Source organism: Dermatophagoides pteronyssinus, unplaced genomic scaffold (genome assembly GCF_027571235.1).
Source record: "Dermatophagoides pteronyssinus isolate colony J.1.1.1.1 unplaced genomic scaffold, Derpt_VIB-CSIC_2022.12 sq0002, whole genome shotgun sequence".
Classification (NCBI taxonomy): Eukaryota; Metazoa; Arthropoda; class Arachnida; order Sarcoptiformes; family Pyroglyphidae; genus Dermatophagoides; species Dermatophagoides pteronyssinus.
The window spans coordinates 4,653,262-4,674,079 of NW_027461526.1; the positions used below are offsets into that span (position 1 = coordinate 4,653,262).

Consider the following 20,818-nt stretch of genomic DNA (forward strand, 5'->3'; position numbering starts at 1 on the left):
ATGCGATGATGATGATATATCACATCGATGAAAGTTTTTTTTCTCATAAGATTTATATAGGAGAGAAAGAAAGATAGCGAAAAAATGGATCGAATAACACAGTAAAAAATGTATATCATTGATATATGCGTGTGTGTGTGTATTGGTGTGTACACTTCTTTTTTTTCTGATTGAATTTATTTTCCTCTTCTCTCTCTCTCTCTCTCTCCATCTCTATTCTTATTCATTCATTTCAAACTTGAAAGAATATTTGAAAAATTCTCTCTCTCTCTCCCCTTTCTCCCTCCCTCTCTCATCCATTTATTCATATACTTTTCTCATTATTTGATATCAAATTTTCATTATTATTATTATTCCATACATCATTGACTTGATAATATGATTTACTTTCATTTTCTATTTTTCTTTTTCTTTCCAATTCTCTTTTTCTCTCTCTCTCTCTCTCTCTCTCGGTATAACAAAAAAAAACCAAAAAATATTAAAGTTGATACCTTTTTTTCCGTTTCAGTTATTATGGTTCCGTTTCTTCAACAAAAAAACCGAACCAAATTCTTGCCATTTTTTTTATATATAAATATTCTAGGGCTATTCTCATCGGAGAAACAGCCAAAAAGCAAAAAAACAGGTATCCATTTTCCTGTTTTTCAACGAAATAAAAATGAATAACGTAGGTTTTTTTTTCAACGAAAAAAAAATTTCCGTTTTTTTTTCGGGCCATATCATCATGAATATAATGTAATTCAAGTATTTGATAATAATGATGATGGTCTTGAAATACAAACAAGAGAAAGAGAGAGAGAAAGACGAATAAAATCATTATGATCCAATTTTGAAAATTTTTTGAAATTTTAAAATTTTTTAATGATAAAGAACGGAACTATTTCACTGGTTAGCAACTATAATAGTCAATAACCATTGTCACTTTGTCATTGTGTTTGGCCGGTTCAGTTCTTTTTTCTTAGTTAAGATTCTTTTTTGGTTTGTTTTTTTCTTTCCAAATGATCATCATCATAAACAACAGATCTTTTTTTCCTCCCCCTCCTCGAATGAAAATGCAAATTATTCCGCAATTATTATGCAGATTCCGGCCATCCTCATTCATTAGCATTTTTTTTGGCAAATGAAAAAGAATTGTCAAATTTTAAAATTTAAATTCTCTGTTTTTTTGAGGCTGAATTTCCTGAAATCATTCAATAGAGAGCCAGTTGATTTTACTGTTTCTTCTGTTACTGAAAAGTTTACAAAGTTTTGATTGAAAGTATAAGTAAAAGTTTATATCACTGTCATCATCATCATTATCATAGATTTGTCACATTGTCAGATTTTTGTATCAAGTGTGGTTGGTTGTCTGGTATTTTTTTTTCCTTTCAAAAACTTATTTCCATCATTAGGTTAGTAGTCTATCATTGAATTGTCACTTGTCATTATTTTGTTTTTTTTTGAAATTTGTCAACTTCTTTCTTTGGTTGATGGTGAAATCTATCCAGATTGATTTGAATAAAGTTTTTCAATTCCATTTTTTCGATAACAGTTTCTGGTTTGATTGATTTTTTTGGTTCACTCTAGTTTGGTGCTTGGAGAATATCGATTGTCAAAAGAAAATTATATGCTTTTTTCGCTACTTTTTACTTTTTCAAATCTTAAATAACTGTTGAAGACGAAGATTGAAGAATCGAAAATTCTCAGATCAAAACATCATTACAAAATGATGAAAATGGAAGAAAAATCCATTAAAAAATTTCAGAAAAAAAAATGAAATTTTCATTTGGCTTTCATTCATTCATTCAGTTCAGTTAGTTTTGTTGTTGTCAAAATTCGTGACAATTATGAAATGAAATTCTTTTTCTTCTTTCTGCAAGCTTCGACTGATAATGATAATGATATTTTTTTTGTTCTCTCTTTTCAAAACAAAAAGTTGATTGATTGATTGATTTGACAACCAACCAACCAACCAACCAACCAAACAATGTTATTTTTAGTTGACAGTCCTGTTTCAACAACAACAAAAATGCTTTTTCCATTCATTTGATAATATCGATTATTATTGAACAAACAACGAGAGCAAAATGGGTTAAAATAAAATTGATGGATCGAAAAATACTCATCATCATCATCATCAACGTCATTGACAAAAAAAAATATTGTCATTAATAACATTTTGTTTCTGTTTTTTTGTCTCTATCTATGTACCAATAAGGGGTTAGGTGGGGTTAATAAATTCCACACAGAAAAATGAGAAACATTTAGTTTGAAAACGATAAAAAAAATGTTTTTCCAAAACAAAAACAAAAAACTTTGTTGCTTTCATCATCGAATGTCTCGAATGATAATGATGATGGATTATCTACCAGGGACAAAAACGATGAAATTTTTGAAAAATGAAACTAGAATCTTCGGAATGGCCTTTAGATGATCATCAATATCTTCTGATCATCATTATTTATTTATTTCAGAATTTAACCCCCTGAATTGGATAAAAAACATTGAAAATTCCATTAACAAACTTTAAACAAGATCAATTTGAAGAAAAAGAAAAAAAATGATTTGAAGCAGCAACAGCAAAACTTTCTTATCATCATTTTCATCTAGAAAAATTTTATTTTTGTTTGCGTAATACTTTTTGCATCATCATCGTCTTTCACCTTTTATGAAAAGCAATCATTGAATAAACAAACAGAGAAATCCTATGTACATCATAGGATTTAGATGTTTTTTTTTCCTATTTTCAAAGCACGTATATTATTCAAGTCTCATATATCGATCATACTTCTTATTTTTCTTCCTTTTAAAAGTATTTTTCGATGATGATAATAACCAAACCAAACAGAAGAAATATCATTGAAACTTTGGTGTGTTTGTGTGTTGATTTTGGATATTAAAAAGATTGTTTTGTTTGTTTATTTTTTTTCCTTCGTTTCTTTTCGTTTTTTTTTGTCAACAACCAACCAACCACATACTACACACCATCAAGTTTATTTTTTTCTTTCAATGACACACAGTTGGCTATTGGAATGGGCCATCAAACCAACACCACCAACCAACCAAGTGAGCCAAGTGAACCAAACCAGCCAGAAAACATACACACACACACACACCTCAGGGATGCAAAGTCATTGCATTCGCCGACGATCTTCTATTGTTGGCCCACGGAGACGAACCAAGTCAACTTACCAGCCGAACACAACGAGCAATCGATAGTATAATAAATTGGGGTAATGAACAACGACTTATGTTTTCAGCAGAGAAAACATACATAATGGGCTTCTCAAAAATGGCAAGAACAATCAATGTCAAAATCGGTGATCGTAATCTGGAAATGAAAGACCAGGTAAAATACCTGGGCATCGTTTTAGATCAACAATTGAATTTTAAAGGCCACGCCGATCACGTTATTAAAAAACTCACCAATCTGTTCAACATGTTTTCACGATTAGTGCGACCAAGTTGGGGACTAAACCCAGATATAGCTGGCCTGATATATAGAATGGTAGCCGAACCAATGGTGCTATATGGTGCATCGATATGGCATAAAGCATTCGAGGTGAAAAAGATAGCACAGCGAATCCTAAGTGTCCAAAGAAAAATCTTAATAAAAGTATGCAAAGGTCACAGAACAATGTCATACACGTCTACCTTTCTTATTAACAATGTGATGCCCATCGATATTAAAATAAAGGAAAGAGCAGCTGTGGAAAGGGTGAAATTGCTGGGTAAAGAACAAGATGAAAACATTAATATTGATCTGGAAAAAACAGTTCCCGTCACAAGTCTTCCACATCCAGGAAAAAGAATCATAAAAGAATATTTGAAAATTGTTGATCACAATGAAATCAACACGCGTATAGCAAACGAAAAATCTCGATCTTTACTGATGGTAGTAAGCTGAACAATCACACTGGTGCAGCATGTATCGTTACCAAAAATCAACAACTAATCGATCAAAAAAAGTGGAAACTGGCTGATCACTGTTCTGTCTTCCAAGCAGAACTGCTAGCTATCAAAATGTCCTTATTGCAGTTCCAACCCGAAAGCAATGTCACCGTTCAAATATTTTCTGACTCAAGATCTTCCCTGGAGGCGATTAGAGATTGCAATAACTGCCATCCATTAGTAATCGACATCAACAACAGAATTGGCGAACTAAAAGAAATAGGCACGAACGTCTATCTATATTGGATCAAGGCGCACACAAATTACGTCTGGAACGAAATGGCAGATCAACTGGCAAAAGCGGCAACGATGGAGAGCTTCGCCGTTGAGGAATACAACAAAATGCCAGTGTCCACATTTAAACATGAATATCGACAAAAAGCTAATGCTGAATGGACTGCACGAAACACAGAAGCTTCAACCGGCAGATGGACGGTTCGTCTTATCCCGAGTTTGGCAACTGCGGAAAGAGTGCAGTCCAAGCTCGGTATGAGCAAATTATTGACACAAGTACTGTCTGGCCATGGCGCCACCAGACATTACCTCTGTAGATTCAAAATAATCGAGGACGGTACTTGTCTATGCAGCAGCAACAAACAGCAGACAACAGAACATCTTATGCTGGAATGTCCCATTTGGGAAAACTCCCGTCACTGCATAACAATAAAACATGGTATATCCGCAGACGATCTGGCCAACCTGGACATAATCCTTGGGAACAACGACTTGGCACAGGATTGGATCAGCTTCGTGACGACCATTTATGACGGATTGCCATTCATCAATAATCGCCGTTAATAAACCGTTAATACATTCCTTACCAGCCTCTCATTAACATCCATACCGTGAACATTGATCTGTATCTGCATAATCTAATAATCTCCGTATTGACCACATATTCTCGTTTCTTTCTTTTAAATTAATCGTCAATTCATATCTATATCCATTGTTTACACACACACAGAATTTTTTTTCTTTTAAATTAATCGTCAATTCATATTTATATCCATTGCTTACACACACACAGAATTTCTTTTCTTTTAAATTAATCGTCAATTCATATTTATATCCATTGTTTACACACACACAGAATTTCTTTTCTTTTAAATCAATCGTCAATTCATATTTATATCCATTGCTTACACACACACAGAATTTCTTTTCTTTTAAATTAATTGATAATTCATATTTGTACCCATTGTAATTTTATGTCATTTTTTTTATTTTTATTTTTATTTTTTTATTTTAACTTAATTTGTCTTCTTACATTGTACACCGTACTTACACACACCATAATTCCTGTATACATACATAAGACACAGTTTGCTGACTACATGCCCTCCCGCCTTAGTGTTTCCCTTGCATTGGCGGGCAGTGGCAACTTCTCCTTAGGACACACACACACACACACACACACACACACACACACACACTATCGACACAATGACGTCCAATCCATCATCACTCTCTAGAAATATTACAAAAAAATGAAATGATAATTTTGAAAAACGAAAAAAAAAATAATAATAAAAAATGATTGTCGAATGTTGCACACACACACACTGTGTGTTTTCTTTTCCCGAATGTTCCCTTTTTTTTTCTATTCTGTAAATATAGAGAAATGATTTCGATTTTTCATATATAGAAAAGAATGAATATTTGCAACAACAACAAAACTTGAATATAATACCACCAAAGAATCAAACAAAACAACCCTAGAAATGAAGATCCATAGTGAAAAATGTGAACCAAAAAAATTGTCATATATGATCCTCAACCCCAAACAAACTACAGAGAGACAATCGAAAAAAAATCATCATTCGTTTCCATTTTTCTTGGCCAAAATAATTGAATATTTTCCATTTCCATTTGCCTGTGTATTTCGTATTTTTTTTCATATTTTTCAATTCTGTTAAGCTTTTTTATATTAGAATTTTTTCGCTTTGTTTTTTCGCTTTTTTTCGCTTTTGTTTTTCGCTTTTGTTTATATCCGGTATTTGAAGAGAATTTTGTTTTGTTTTATTACATCATCATCATTTTTTTATGCATTTTTCAAAATGTGGAAAAAGAAAAAAATATTAAATTTCATATTGCATACTTTGCGATCATCATCAACCATTGTCAAACAATGGCTGAACGAAACAATTGACATTCAGCAAAAACAAAAACAAAGAAAAACTAATGAAATTGTCACAATATTATTTGTATTTCATTTCCCTTTCATCTAATTCAATTTTCGTTTGATGCATTTTATGATGATGGAATTCAGTTGAAAACAAAACAAAACTTGAAGAGATTTTTCTTCTGTAAAAAAAATTATTTTCATTTTCAGGAACAAACAAAAAGCAAATCAATTCTGTGTGTGTGTTTATCTTTCAAGGATTTTCTCTCTTTGTTTGTTTCAATGACAATTCGATTGATCATTTTTTTCGTTTGTTCATATAAAAGAATATTCTGTTCTGCCTGTAAAAGAAAAAAAATGAAAACAATAATCAAAATGATAATGACAAATTTTGTTCATTTGTTTTTGTTTTTTCCCCTTATTACTTTTTTGTTTTTTGAATGACATTTGTATGTTTGTTTTTGTTTGTATATTCAATTGATTTATGGATTTTTTTAAATCGATTCAATTTTACTATAAGGGTGATTTTTCATTCTGGCAAATCAATGATTTTCATTCAATTTTTTTCGCTGATGCTAAAAAGAAATGAATGTTTTTTCTCCCCTTTAAATTCAGCAAATCTCGCCATAATAATCATATTTTTTTTTGATTCGAGGTAAAATCAGAAAAAGAAGTTTTTTTTCAAATACTGATGCGATCACTATATCGATCATTTTATATTACGAAAAAAAGAAAATATTTTCTTGGGGATTCTCCGGAATCTTTAACATTAGCGAAAACAAGCAAGGAACAACAAGCAACAAGGAACAAAACGAAAACACAATAAATGAGAAAAAAGCAGAATAGAATACGTGTATTGAATCACGAAATATCATTGCCATTATTTTGTTTTTCGGGGCTTTAAAAAAGACAAAAAAACTGATCAAAATTCTGCCGATCAACAACAGAATCAAGTTAATACAAGAAAAAAAAACAACCACCCGACTGATCGAACCGAATATCGATATCGATAAACATACATACATACACTCCTTTTTTTCCTCTATTTTGTCTTGTTTTTCTCGCGAATATATCCAAGTATTCATTTGTTGTTGTTGTTGTTGTTTATATCATTTATAAAATGAATGATAAAGCCACGCCAAAATCGAAAAAATATTACATAATAATAAACATTGGGACCAGTGTGGACGCCTGACTGAACATAACAAACAAAAAAACATTTGGGTAAAAGTCAGAATGAAAAACCTGGGACCCAGAAAATAACATACACACACACACAGATTCTGATGGTATTTTTTTTCTATTGTTGTCGTTGTTTCAGGATAGCAAACAAAAGAAAAAAGACAAAATGTATTACTGTAATGCTGATTTACAATAGTATTTTACATTTCATTGTTTTTATCGTTCAATTCTTTGCCATTGGTTAATGTGTTGATTGGATTTAAAAAAAAAAAGAAAATATTGTTGTTTATTAGATTGTTGTTTGTTTGTTTCAAATATTCCTTAACATTTTGAATGAATCTTTAGATAATTCTGTATATATAGAATGTGTCAATTTTTTTGACAGAATCTGTTTGTTTAATCTCTAATCACATTTTTTACTTTCTTTTTTCTCATATAAACCTTCATTATCATCATCATTTAGGCCTGGTGGAAAAACATTCTGTATGGTATATGCATTGGCTGGTATACCATTAGGATTAGTTATGTTTCAAAGTATTGGTGAACGTTTAAATACATTTGTTGAAAAAGGTTTAAAACAATGTAAAAAATGTTTTCGTTGTAAAAATCAAGAGGTTAGTTTTTACTTTTTTATAATATTTTTGAAAATTTGATGATGTTTATTAATGTTTGATGTTTGTTTGTTTTTAATATTTAGGTATCTGAATCGAATCTAATATTATTTGTTATGTTATTATCAACAATTGTAATGACAACCGGTGCTGCAATGTTTTCTGCATTTGAACAATGGAATTATTTTGATGCCTTTTATTATTGTTTTATAACGCTCACAACAATTGGTTTTGGTGATTATGTTGCCTTGCAAAAAGATCGTGCCCTACAACAACGACCAGAATATGTTGCATTTTCATTAGTATTCATATTATTTGGTTTATCCGTTGTATCAGCTGCAATTAATCTTCTTGTATTAAGATTTTTAACATTAAATACTGAAGATGAAAGACGTGATGAAGCTGAAGCTGCCACTGCCGCACAAACTGCTGTTAGATTAGAAGGTGATGTTATAACAGCAAATGGTTCAATACTTGGTTCAGAAGAACAATTACAAAAACGTGATGGTGAAAAATATACCGGTTCAGGTTTAAATGATGAAAATATTTCTGTTTGTTCTTGTACTTGTTATGGTAATTCATCAACACGTTATTGGAATGCAAGTACATCTCGTTCTTATTTAGATGATAATAATCCAACAAGACCATTAAAAACACCACCATCATCAACATCATCACCAAAAGTTCGTATGGTACGTTATTATTATAATGGTGATTCATTACTTGGTATGGATATTAAAGCATTAGGTGATAATTATGATGGTTATGAAAAAATTGGTAAAAAAAGACGTAAAGAACGACTGAAAAATGATTTATTTGGTTCATCTAGTGGACAAAGTCATCATCATCATCATCATCGATCAATATTATCACGGTTGACCAATAAATTTGGCCATCATAATCATCATCAACCTTCATCATCATCAAATGATCGTAGTACTAATCGACGATCAATATCTTTTGCAACTACATCTGCAACATCGACTAATCGTCGATCAAATGATCATTCGGTTACGCAACAAAAACAACAACAACAACAAGAACAAGGATCATTGATTCGTAAACGTAACAACAACAACAACAACAAAAACAACAATAATAATCATCATCATCAAACCACACAAAAATCAAAATCAACAATAACATCCAACAATCATGATAAAGAATTGTATAGTTTAAAAGATTTTAATACTAATGTTTTACAACAACAACAACAACGACCAACAACAAGCAATGTTCAACAACAACAACAACAACATTCTCCTAAACATCATTATTGTTACAATGATGATGATGATGATGATGATTGTTATCTAGACGACGATGATAATGATGGTGAACAACATTATCATCATCATTATGTAAGAGAATCATCATCACCACCATTACTATTATCATCACCAAATGATAATGATAATTATTATTGTTGTCAATCGATTGATCATAGAATTGTTGATTGTAATATTAATAATAGTAACAGTGGCCTATTGATGACAACAACTATAACAACCGGAACTATAACTGCATCAACAACGATAACCAATATTTCACCAGTGCCTCAATCTTCTTATATTCAACAACAACAACAACCATCACATACATCTTTGATTTTTCTTCCATCATCATCATCACAACAACAACAACAACAATCAAATCTATTACTTTCTCATCAATCGAATTATCTTTCAGCTCATTCATCATCATTTTCATCAACAACATCAGCATCGGTATCAATATGTAGCCGTGAACAACAACAACAACAACAACATTGTGAAACAACATCGGTTGCCCAAACAATTCGTGATAGATCTTTACGTCAACATTCTTATAATAATAATAATAATGATGATAATTGTGCCACTATCATCAACGCTACTACCAATGTTAACCATCAAAATGATCAACCAAATGATGATGATGATGATGATCCAACAAAACGAGCATCAATTTGACACAATGATGATTATGATGATGATGATATGATTCATTCGATTGATGATTAATGAATATGAAAATATCATCCACCAGTGATGATAGTGATGAAAAGAACAAAAAAAATTTCTTGGTTCACTGAATAAATGTGAATGTTTTTGGTTTTTACGAATCTTTCTTTCCTTTCACTATCTTTATGGCGATCAAGGATAATAATGATGATGCTTTGAAAGGATTTGAACGCATATAAAAATCAATCAAGCAACCGAATTTGAAGCAAATGAAAATCTTCTGTTTTATGGTTTTCAAATCTGAATTCGCTTTTCCGAACAAATTCTCTAAATTAGGGCTTTGAAATTGATTTCCTACGATGACATATATAATTGATATAAAACAATCGTCAATCGATCAAACAAAAAAAAAATTCAATGAATAAAAAACCAAGTGTCGTCTTCGTCAATCATATATTATTGTAATTTTTTTTTTGTTTCTAATTTCTTAAAATGGTGATCATTTTTTGTTTTCATTTTGACACTGGTTATCTATAGAGAAACAAAACAACCAATTTTCTTTGTGTTTTTACGTTTATGTGTTTGTGTGTTGTTTTATTGTTGGAAGATATCAAGAGAATTCTGCACATCGTTTTTTTTGCTGAAAATAATGATAATTTTATGTGGTCACATTGCACTTGCATGATTTTGTTGTTGTTGTTGTTTCTGTTATTGTATTCTTATTTATCACTTGTTGTATAAAAACAAACATTGTACAAAATTCAAAACAACCAACCATTTTTTTTGGGGGGAGGGACACAAACAATATATGAAATGAAATAAAATAAAATAAATGTTACAATTAATTACAACTTTCGATTATCAATAATTTCGTTTATTTATTTTAAATGTCATACCATGATGTTTACCATGTTTGCGTGTGTGCGTTTGTTTGGTCAAAATATTCAAAATAATCGATCATTAGATCGATCGATTCGATGAATTCATTAATCATTTATTCATTTTTTTACCTCGATTGTCTGGTTTTTTGTTCGTTCATTCATTGGTGGTGGTGGTATTACGTTTCGATTAATTGACGTAAAAGTACTTATGTGTAACACACACAATGATGATGATAAATAGATGGCCAATGATGATAATGATGTATGTGATGGTAATCTATTGAAGAATTCAAAGAATTTTTTCTTTTTTTCGTTTTTTTTTGAATTACACTTTTCATGTCAAATCAACCAGGAAAAAAAAAGAAAAATAAAGATGGAATGTTTGATCAACAATATCCAAAAACATTCCATGGCAATTATCATTTTCATGTCAGTGTGTGTAATTGGCACCCTTTTTCTTCTGTTGTCACTGCAAATATATACATCACAAACATCAAAAAAAAAAAAAAAACAACCAACCTATAATTAAGTTGGTATACAGATATTTCACAATTTGTAAAAAATTCATTTACAAAATAAATTACAAAAATGGGCAGTCATCATCATTTTCAAAAAATTAATTATTTGACGATGATCCTGCCATCTATTGATTGGTATTTTAACTTGTTTTCTTTTTTTCCTATTTTGACAATTGGAAAAAAAACAAAATAATTTCAAAATATATTCGGATTTTTCAGGAACCAAAAAATAAAAAAAACGCTCAAAACCCCCTGAATTCTGAAATTCTTTCCAATTAAAATGACGCATTTAGATTTTGAGTGATTTCGTTTTTTTTTTCCAATTAATTCCAAAGAAAAAACAAGATATGACGTTGACGAATGAGTACAACTTTACAGCTGTTTTGAAAGAATTTCATCAACCTGTTTTTTTTTGTTATAAACAGGTAACTAACTAACTATTTTCAAGGCTTTTTTCTATGTCAGTATTATAAATTTGAAAAAAAATAATGTTTTCAAAATTGGTTAATGGAACCAATTTTGGTATGTATGTCGAATATATTTGTTGATGTTTCCATTGATCAACTCTTTCTTTCTTTCTCTTTTGTTTTTCAGTACACCTGTTTCATTCCAAAATCATTTCCGAACATTTCACCATTTTTGTTGCCACAACAATAAATACCATAAATAACTACATATATGGCCATTTGAAAATTGGAAAAAACAATATTATCACAAAAAAATCTTTGTAAAAGTTATTCGTGAAAAACTTTCACTTCAAATTACATATTACCGCCACCACCACCATTACCCAGAAAAATCTCATGAGAATTCTATATCGGATTGATTCGATTGAAACACGATCAAATTATTATCTTCTTTTTTTCTTTTTGGAAAATGTGTATGGATAACATCTATATATAAACGTGGCATCGTAAACTGCTTCTGCTTCTTTGGCTGATGTTTGCACCGTTGCAAAAAATATATTTATTTAGGCTCTATATATCTTTGGAAACATTCATTCAATTCATCCGACTATATTGGAAGCGAAGAGGTAGAGTATATTTTCTGTTGTATATGCATTATAAATGTTTTTAATCATCGATTTGTTTTCCTGACTGCCTGTTTGGTTAGTTAGTTAGATAGTTGTTGTTGTTAAATCGCATCCATTTCGATGAACGTCACGATCAACAAAAAAAAAAAACTCTTGGCGACAGGTTTTTTAATGGTGGTATTTCTGTTGTTGTTGTTGTTGTTGTTCATATGATGATGGTAATAGTATACTATGCTATGGGCGCCATTATATCCTATGATAATGATGATAAAACTACTCCTGTGTTGTTGTTGTCTGTTTATTATTCTTATTTTTATTAAACTATAAATGTAAATGCCAGGAATTGATTTGACCATCAAAAAAAAAAAAAAAAAAAAAACATTGCAACAACCCTGCCTTTGGAAACAAACAAAATGTGCATTTCTTCATTGATTTCTCTGCTACATTCATAAAATTATTGCTTGTTTTAATTTATTCCGTATTTTTTCTTTCTTTTCTTTAATCATCGGCAATCATACGATTTGATTTGATTTGATTCGATTGAGTGCAATTTTTGTTTTTTGTTTTTCATTTTTTTCATTTTTTCGTTTCGCCAATTTAATCCGAAAAAAAAAAACATTTCAACCAACCAACCGAAAACCAATAAAACAAACCAGGTAATGATTTTAAAATGAACAAAAATCTATCTGGAATTTACTTTCATTAATTCAATCAAATTTACAAAAAAAAAAATTGTTTTTGTTTGTTTTTTGTTTTCCAATAATCATCGAAACGGAAAATAAAAATCTACCATATCAGATCAATAAGTGTCTGATCAGTGTTTTTGTTTTTGTTTGTCTCTTTTTGTGATAAAAAATATATTTGTGGTGCTTGCATAATTTTGTGTGTGTGCTAAACCTATTGATAACCCGTGAAAACTCTATTTATTTATTTGGTTATTTTAAAAATAACCACAACAACAACAACATCAAGGTTGTTGAATAGCAAAATAACATTCGATTTTCTTTTGTTTACTTTATTATTCGTCTATCAGCAAATGATAATGATAAAAATCAAATTGCAAAACCATACACACCATACAGACATTTGATATATAATCAGGTTATATATGGTTTATTATGACTATGTTGTCGGTTGTAAATTTCAATTTTGCAATCTGAAAAAAACCAAACGCAACATATGATTTGTCTGTGTTAGTCTGTGTTTTGTTTTTTGTGGCTTGCTTGATTTGTTTTTGATTTCAATTTCGACAATTTTGACAATTCAATCAATCAATCAAACAACGAATTATGAACGAGATCAATGTACCGACAAAATTATCGGTTAAAACCGATCAACAATTGGATTCGACAAATGATGGACATCAAATAATCAATGATAATGATGGTTCATGTTCATATTATTCATTAACATCATCAACATCGACATCGACGTCATGTGATAATTTTCCACTAAATATTGCATCTGATTCAAATAATATTGAATTTTATAATCATAATCATCATATTTCATATGAATCATTGAATAATAATAATGATAAATCATCATTTATAAATCATTGTTTAATAACTAAAATTAATATGGATCAATATGAAAATAAGAATGATGATGAAGAATGTATTATACATGTATTTCATAAAATTGAATCATTATTAATGTCAAAATATCCTGATCATTGGGAAATGTTGAATTATTTATTTCGTGATGAACAATATAATAATATTGTAAAAGCAGAAAAATTTATTACAAATGATTGTTTATGTGAATATATTTGTCTGTTACAGCAATTATTTCAATTGAAAAATAATTTAAAACAAACAAATGATGATCAAAGAGATCAACAAGAAATTTATAATCGAATACGATTATTTTGTAGAAAATTAATGGCTAAATATCCTAATATTGTTTCAATGTTTATACCACAATTAGCCAGTCTATTGAAAATGAATAATATTGATGATAATTCAACAACAACAACAAACAATGGTGTTGGACCTAATCTTTATTTTTCAAATGTGATTAAAACAAATTTATTCTATTCAGATTCAAATCGAATTGAAGTGCCTATTTCCGACAAGGATTTATATCAATTAATCGATTGGCTATATCCAGATTATAATCTACCAAAACTTTTTCAATTTATTGAAAATGCACGCCATATTTTAAAAGATGATTTAAGCCATTTATTTAACAATCAAAACAACCAAAAAAATAATAATCATCATTATCTAAATAATGGTAGATCTTCATCTCGTACCGATCCATTTAGTTTACAATATACAATGCCTATTATTGATCATTTGTTATTGTTTATTTTGCATGAAAATCCACCATGTAAACAAAGTAAATCAACTGCAGCAAATTACAATACAAATGTTCAAGCAAATAAACGTATGATTGTTTTTTGTTTACGTGCAACAATATTTGAACAAACATTACAATGTTTTAATCATTGGATTCAACAATTTAATGCAAATATTATTAATACTACTAATATTGATGATAATAATAAACAACAATCATCGTCATCGATAAATGGTAAAGATTGTCATTTGTCAACTGTGGATAGAAAAGATAATATTGATGATAATAATGGTAGCCGATTATGGTCATCATATCTTGTTAATCAATTATATAGATTGGCCATTGATCTAGCATTGTTATGTTCATCATTTAATCATTTGGATTTAGTTAATCAATTTTTAAGTCTTCATGTTGCTGGTATGTTTATTGATGATGATTTTTTGTTTTTGTTCATTTTTTTCACCCATTCAAGTTTAATTATTATCAATTCAATGTTGACAAACAATTTCTTAAATGATACAAACAAAAATAAAACCATTTTGACTTTGACATTTAGTTACATTTATTCATAAAATCATAGTGATATCATTAGGCAATGTACCAATTTCATTTTATCATCATCAAAGTAAAAAAAAAAAGTATTTCATACATTCAATCAATCAATCAGGATAATCATTATTTAATTTTGATTATCCACATGATGATATCCACGTAGTACATTTTTCTACTAAGAAAACAAAAAATGTATCAAAATTATCATTAATGTTTATTTCCGATTTTTTTTCCTTCTTCTTCTTCTCCTTAAATACAGATCTCGATTTAACAGAAAATTTAGAATATGCAATGAAAGCAATAAATTTTGAATTAAATGATGAAAATGGTACAATGTTTAATGAACATCATTATTTACCACAAGCTGCTGTTGTTGTTGGACAAACATTAACCGATAATCATCAACAAATTGTTATTGATCAATCGGATTCCCTTGATGAAGACGATGATGATAATGATTCATTAGATTCATTCAATATGCAACTTCAACCAGAAAATTCTAATGATAATGATAATGATTTAAATCAAATGACATTAATGTTAATCAAACGACAATTATTGGAAAAAATACAAATGAATGGACAACGTTTAGAAGCACCTATTAATAATCGATGGTCATTTGATGAATGTTGTATTTGTTGTGAAAATCGTTGGCTTCTTAAACGTATTTGTTGTTGTTCATCTGGTGCTTGTTTATCTTGTTTAAATCGTTATTATACTGAACGTATACGAATGGGACAATTAAGTATTGAATGTATCGGCCCTGGTTGTAAATCATTAATCTATCGTGCTGAAGTATTGGCACGTTTAAATGGTGATAATAAAGCATTATATGGTAGATTATTATTAAGTCAATCAAATGAATCGGATAGAATTCGACCATGTCCACGTTGTAATCGTTTATATACATTATCAAGTAAACATCATACCAAAATGAAATATGTTGATAGAAATTTATTATTTAAACGATTATTGATGTGTGGTTTGGCAGCTCGTTTATCAGCAAAACAATCCAAATCCTTCAAGTAAGTCGATTATTACGATACAAGACAGGATATTCGAATCATTTTTTCTTTCAATTTTAATTTCAGAGTAAAATGTGAAGCATGTCATTATGATTGGTGTTTTAAATGTCATAGTCCTTGGCATGAAGGTAAACATTTCCAAAATTTATAAATACATTATGAATTGATCAATTTTCTATTATACTAGGCATTTCTTGTAGTGATTATATTCGTGGTGATCGTTTGCTTAAAACCTGGGCTAAACATTCTGATTTGATAACTGGTGATGTTAATGCTCAAAAATGTCCAAAATGCAAGGTAAACTAAATCAAATTGAAAAATTATTTGGTTAATAATAAGTATTCATTGACAGATTTATATACAACGTATAAATGGTTGTGATCATATGCATTGTATACGATGTAAATCGGATTTCTGTTATCGTTGTGGTGATTCTATTCGTCATGTTCGTTTTTTTGGTGATCATTATTCTCGTTTTAGTGTTTTTGGTTGTAAATATCGTTATAAACCGAAAAATCCATTACAAAGAAAATTTGTTCGTGGTGCTGTATTGGGTAGTAAATTAATGGTATTACCTGTTTTGACTACTGTATGTCTTTGTACTGGAATTTTAGTTCTTGCATTTGGTGTTGCTGCTATGCCATTTATTGGTGGTATTTATTGTTATAATTATGTTCGTAATCAACGTCACCGTACAATGGTACATCTTTATAATTATAGCATTAATCGTCAAGATCGCCATATCCAACATCCACAGAATCCACGTACAATTGCCATTATCAATGATGGAAATAATCAATCTATTCCTTCATCGGATATTAACAATGATCATCAGGATAATAATATTGTTGTAATCAATGTTAAAGATTGGCAATCTATGTATGTAGAATCACTTCCAGAAAATATTACAAAAAACAATGATAATGTTGATTCTTAATTTTGTTTTCTGGTTATCTTCATCCATACATTCATTCATTCATTCATTTTGTTTACTTTGCCATTTGTTTCCATTTTAAAATAATCACATCGATACCCATTCCATCGAATTGTTAATATTTGTGATCAATTTTTTTATCATTTTTTTCCACCTAATTTTCAATTTTATGATCTCGACACTGTTTACAAATGTTTGTGTGTGTACTTCACTTGTTGTTATTTGACTTAATTTGTTTTGAATTTTCAAAAATTAAAATTTTCAAAAAAGTTTTTAGAAATCTTTATTTTATTTGTCAATAGATGGCGTCATTGACAGATTTACTATAATTTTGTTATTATCAAAGTAAAATATTTTGTGATGAATTTTTAATCTTCTGTGTGAGTTATTATTTTAGATTAAAATTTCAAAAACAAAAAAAAAACTAGAAATCGAATGAAAACAATTTCCTCGTTGTTTACATTGATTTTTCCATTTTGATAAGTTCAAGAATACCATCTTGCATTTCTTTAACAGCTTGATATTCTGTAAGACCCATTCGTCGTTTGTTACTAATATCATAAATACCACCAACACTTTCAGTATGTTCACCGGCTGTACCACGAACTTGAAGATTATAACGACCAGCAACTTCTTCCAATTTTTTACGATCAGCTGCCAATTTTGGAAGTTTAATATGAACCGAAGCACGAATTGTTGTACCAAGATTGGTTGGACAGAATGTCAAAAAACCAAGACGATCATCACGAGAGAATGGAATCTTTTGTTCAATGTGTTTGACAGCCTATTCACAAAAAACAAAAAACAAAAAAAATCTTAAGATAAATCACTCAAAATGTAAGGTTATTTTTTACCTTGACCAAACGTCCATAAACCTCTTTAAGATCGCCACCTTTTTGCATGGAAATGATACGCAAATGATCTTCTTCATTGACCCACATCAAGAATGTTTTTTTATCATTATGGAAGATACCACGACCAATTGGCCAATATCGGCATGCATTAGCAGCTTGCAAAAATCGATCACCTTCTTTGAACAAGAAATGATCATCGATCAATTGTTGTTGTGTTGCTTTATCCATGCCCAACAATGGATAATAGGTGCCTTTCAATTCACCTTCGAATGTAGCCAATTGTCCTTTTACTTTGGTTTCCATTTCTTTGTATTGCTAAACATTGAAGAACATGAATTTTTTAAAAACATGTATCCCGTCAACAAAAAAAAAAAAACAAACTTACAGCTTCAGTTAACATTGGATTGAATGGATAACCATTCAATGAACGGCCACATCGAACACGAGTAGAAAGAACATATTCATTTTTAGGATCAACATTAACAAAATTTTCAATATTGCCAAAATCGGTTTTTGGATGTTTATCGGTTGGTTTGAAACCTTTATGATAATCATCAATAATTGGATCAAACAAAGCAGCAAATGTTTTGTATGATTGAGCATCCGGTGCATAAATACCAACACCACTATCCAAATTTTCAACACCTGTTGAATTGATGAATAACATTAGTCGGAATGATCTAACTATAACAACCAAAAAAGAATACTAACCAGATTGTATAACATCCAATAATGTAGCACCCATATCGGTTTTTTTATTTTTAAGCTGATCAAATACATCACGTGTTAAATATTTTTTCAACAATGAATGACAATCTTGAGCATTTTGTAATTTTTGGAAACCGGCTTCCAATTTACTAAGGGTAGCTGGATCAACCATTTTATGTTTCGGGCAGCTTTAAACACACACACAAAAAAATAAAAAATTAATAAGAAAAATTGAAATTTGGAATGAAATGTGAAGGATGATAAGTGATCAAGCAAATGGAATTTTAGTTAACACAAAAAATTTTGACAAAAATTCGAATCAATCAATGAATGAGGTGTTTTTCTTGTATAGCGTGCAGCATTTTTATATAAGAAACACGTTAGCAGAAAACAATGGCTTGAAAAAACCTCTCTCGCTTATGGCTAGTCATCATTCAACCTACGCCCAAAAAAATCGAAATAAAATCACACCAACTACACTTCTAATGCTGCTGCCCCTTCACACAAATCAAACTTCAAAAAATCTGTTTTTTTTCTGGTAAACTAATGAAACACAACCAGTATATACAACCTGTGTATATATTGAAATATGATGCTAATAAACAAAGGGGGATGAAAAAATCATTGCCGGTTTGTCATAGCATAGCATTGTGTGTATTGTATTACATTATCATCCATTCATTCATTCGACAAAAAAAATAATGATTACTGAGAGAAGATCCTGGAAAAGCAAAAACTGACTTGACATTGAAAAAAATGTCAATCAAATCAACACAGACAAGTGTAGATGTATGTAATAATTCTTTATCAATCAATAAAATAAATGAATGAATGAATGTGAAGAAAGGAAAAAATTTTCCATTTATTATCAAATTTGACATAGAAATCATTCTGTATAGTCATTCAATGATGACAATTGACAATTGACAATTGGATTTTTTTTTTTGTGTTAAAAGCAATAATAATGTTGTAATAAAAATCAAATTATATAACATGTATTTAATCTAATCTAATAATAAAATTGTATAAATTATAAATTATGGTTATCTATTGTCAACGTAAAATTGTTGTTTGCACAACAACAACAACATATATCATAAAGCAATTAAAAAGATTAAAATGGAAAATTTTTTTATTATTGAAAGATATAATGCGGGGGAGGGAGGGGTTAAGTTGAATTATGGCCTACATATAGACGATTATTTAAGCTAATAAAATGATAAGATTTTTTTTTTTTTTTTTTGGGGGTAAAAGAAACATAAAGTAGAAAAAATTCTCGGTAAATACCTAGATGGTTTAAGATAATAATATGCAGCAACCGCAGTTACAATACCACCAACGGCCAAAACACTTTTTTTCGATGCCATATTTATTTTTTTATTTTATTGATATTGACTTTTTTTTTGTTGGGATTACAAATTTGTAATTTTTTCTTTTAATAAAAAAATTATTATTTGATAGTTAAAAATCTGTAGGGGACAAAATAATAATAATAAAATCGGTTTTTAAAAATTTAAAATTTGTTTCGTTCATGCAACAGCAATCAGTTAACACAAACATCTAATTCTTCAATTTTCTTTCTAAGGTTTCTTTTTCTTCTTCTTCAGTGTGTTTCCATAAAGGATATTTAAAGGAGACATTGTTTTGTTTTATTAGATTAAATGTTATGTCTGTCAACATCCTATCACATCACTTACACACACACACACCTACATTACTGCTGTCATTCAATTAAAATATTTTGGTTGTCATGGACAAGATTAAAAATCAATTCTAAATCAATCCGTCACTTATCAGGTAAATATTGATTATTGTTGGATCAATCGATCGATATAATTTGAGACCGGTATAATTGATCTGACTCTTGACTTACAATTCGTGTTGTTCAAGATATTCACGAACAATAATACACAATGAATAGAATGATAGCATTTGGTTTAGGTGACAAATGTGACAACAACAAGTTGTGATGAACAAAAAACAGAAAAAAAATGATGCAGATCAACCAGAATAGAAGGATATAATTATGTGATGTGATGGTTGGAAAACAGTAAATAGCGCCACTAACACACGTAATTCAATGTCAATTGAATGACAGCATAAAATATCTCTATATTTTTAGATGATGATAATGTAATGGGAAAAGGAGAAGAAGAAGAAGAAGTTCTCAACAAACATACTAATATACAAATCATATAGCTATTTCTATATAATTTCAGGT

The 20,818-nt window shown here is 29.5% G+C and overlaps 4 protein-coding genes across 7 annotated transcripts in view; 3 read left to right on the plus strand and 1 right to left on the minus strand.

Annotated features, from left to right (window-relative positions):
• LOC113799107 (uncharacterized) overlaps nt 1–10,644 on the plus strand; it is a 28,315-nt gene extending 17,671 nt beyond the window's left edge. For all 3 annotated transcript variants that reach the window (XM_075824925.1, XM_075824927.1, XM_075824926.1), the window contains 2 exons: nt 7,698–7,848; nt 7,932–10,644. In XM_075824925.1, the coding sequence (XP_075681040.1) occupies nt 7,698–7,848; nt 7,932–9,797 (2,017 nt within the window). In that variant the 3' untranslated portion in view covers nt 9,798–10,644. The remainder of the gene's footprint in view (nt 1–7,697; nt 7,849–7,931) is intronic.
• LOC113790055 (uncharacterized) lies at nt 2,837–5,344 on the plus strand. Its single transcript, XM_075824928.1, is given in 2 exon segments — nt 2,837–3,851; nt 3,854–5,344. Coding segments are annotated over 2 exon segments (1,497 nt in total). The 5' UTR covers nt 2,837–3,229; the 3' UTR covers nt 4,729–5,344.
• A 2,270-nt stretch (nt 10,645–12,914) lies between the features above and the next one.
• Nucleotides 12,915–18,848, plus strand: LOC113789004 (uncharacterized). Its single transcript, XM_027338491.2, has 5 exons — nt 12,915–14,941; nt 15,336–16,101; nt 16,168–16,229; nt 16,289–16,398; nt 16,454–18,848. Exons 1-5 carry the CDS (start codon nt 13,510–13,512, stop codon nt 17,036–17,038), a joined length of 2,955 nt encoding a protein of 984 aa, XP_027194292.2. The 5' UTR covers nt 12,915–13,509; the 3' UTR covers nt 17,039–18,848.
• Nucleotides 17,294–20,586, minus strand: LOC113789042 (arginine kinase Lit v 2). Of its 2 annotated transcripts, none has more exons than XM_027338539.2 (5): nt 20,471–20,586; nt 18,601–18,785; nt 18,275–18,534; nt 17,890–18,204; nt 17,294–17,819 (listed from the first exon to the last, which is right to left on the minus strand). In XM_027338539.2, the coding sequence occupies exons 1-5, from the start codon at nt 20,527–20,529 to the stop codon at nt 17,493–17,495; spliced, it is 1,146 nt and encodes a 381-aa protein (XP_027194340.2). In that variant the 5' UTR covers nt 20,530–20,586; the 3' UTR covers nt 17,294–17,492. The 2 variants fall into 2 exon arrangements, with proteins under 2 accessions (XP_027194340.2, XP_027194332.2); XM_027338531.2 differs by lacking the exon at nt 20,471–20,586 and adding an exon at nt 19,885–20,038.
• Between the last annotated feature and the right edge of the window lie 232 nt (nt 20,587–20,818).

Coding starts and splice junctions, on each gene's coding strand:
- LOC113789042 (XM_027338531.2), bottom strand. CDS start 19,964: ATGGCATCGAAAAAAAGTGTTTTGGCCGTTGGTGGTATTGTAACTGCG. Junction 18,535..18,600: donor ATTGGATGTTATACAATCTG/GTTAGTATTCTT, acceptor TCAATTCAACAG/GTGTTGAAAATTTGGATAGT. Junction 17,820..17,889: donor TTTATGGACGTTTGGTCAAG/GTAAAAAATAAC, acceptor TTTTGTGAATAG/GCTGTCAAACACATTGAACA.
- LOC113789004 (XM_027338491.2), top strand. CDS start 13,510: ATGAACGAGATCAATGTACCGACAAAATTATCGGTTAAAACCGATCAA. Junction 16,102..16,167: donor AAACAATCCAAATCCTTCAA/GTAAGTCGATTA, acceptor TTTTAATTTCAG/AGTAAAATGTGAAGCATGTC. Junction 16,399..16,453: donor AAAAATGTCCAAAATGCAAG/GTAAACTAAATC, acceptor ATTCATTGACAG/ATTTATATACAACGTATAAA.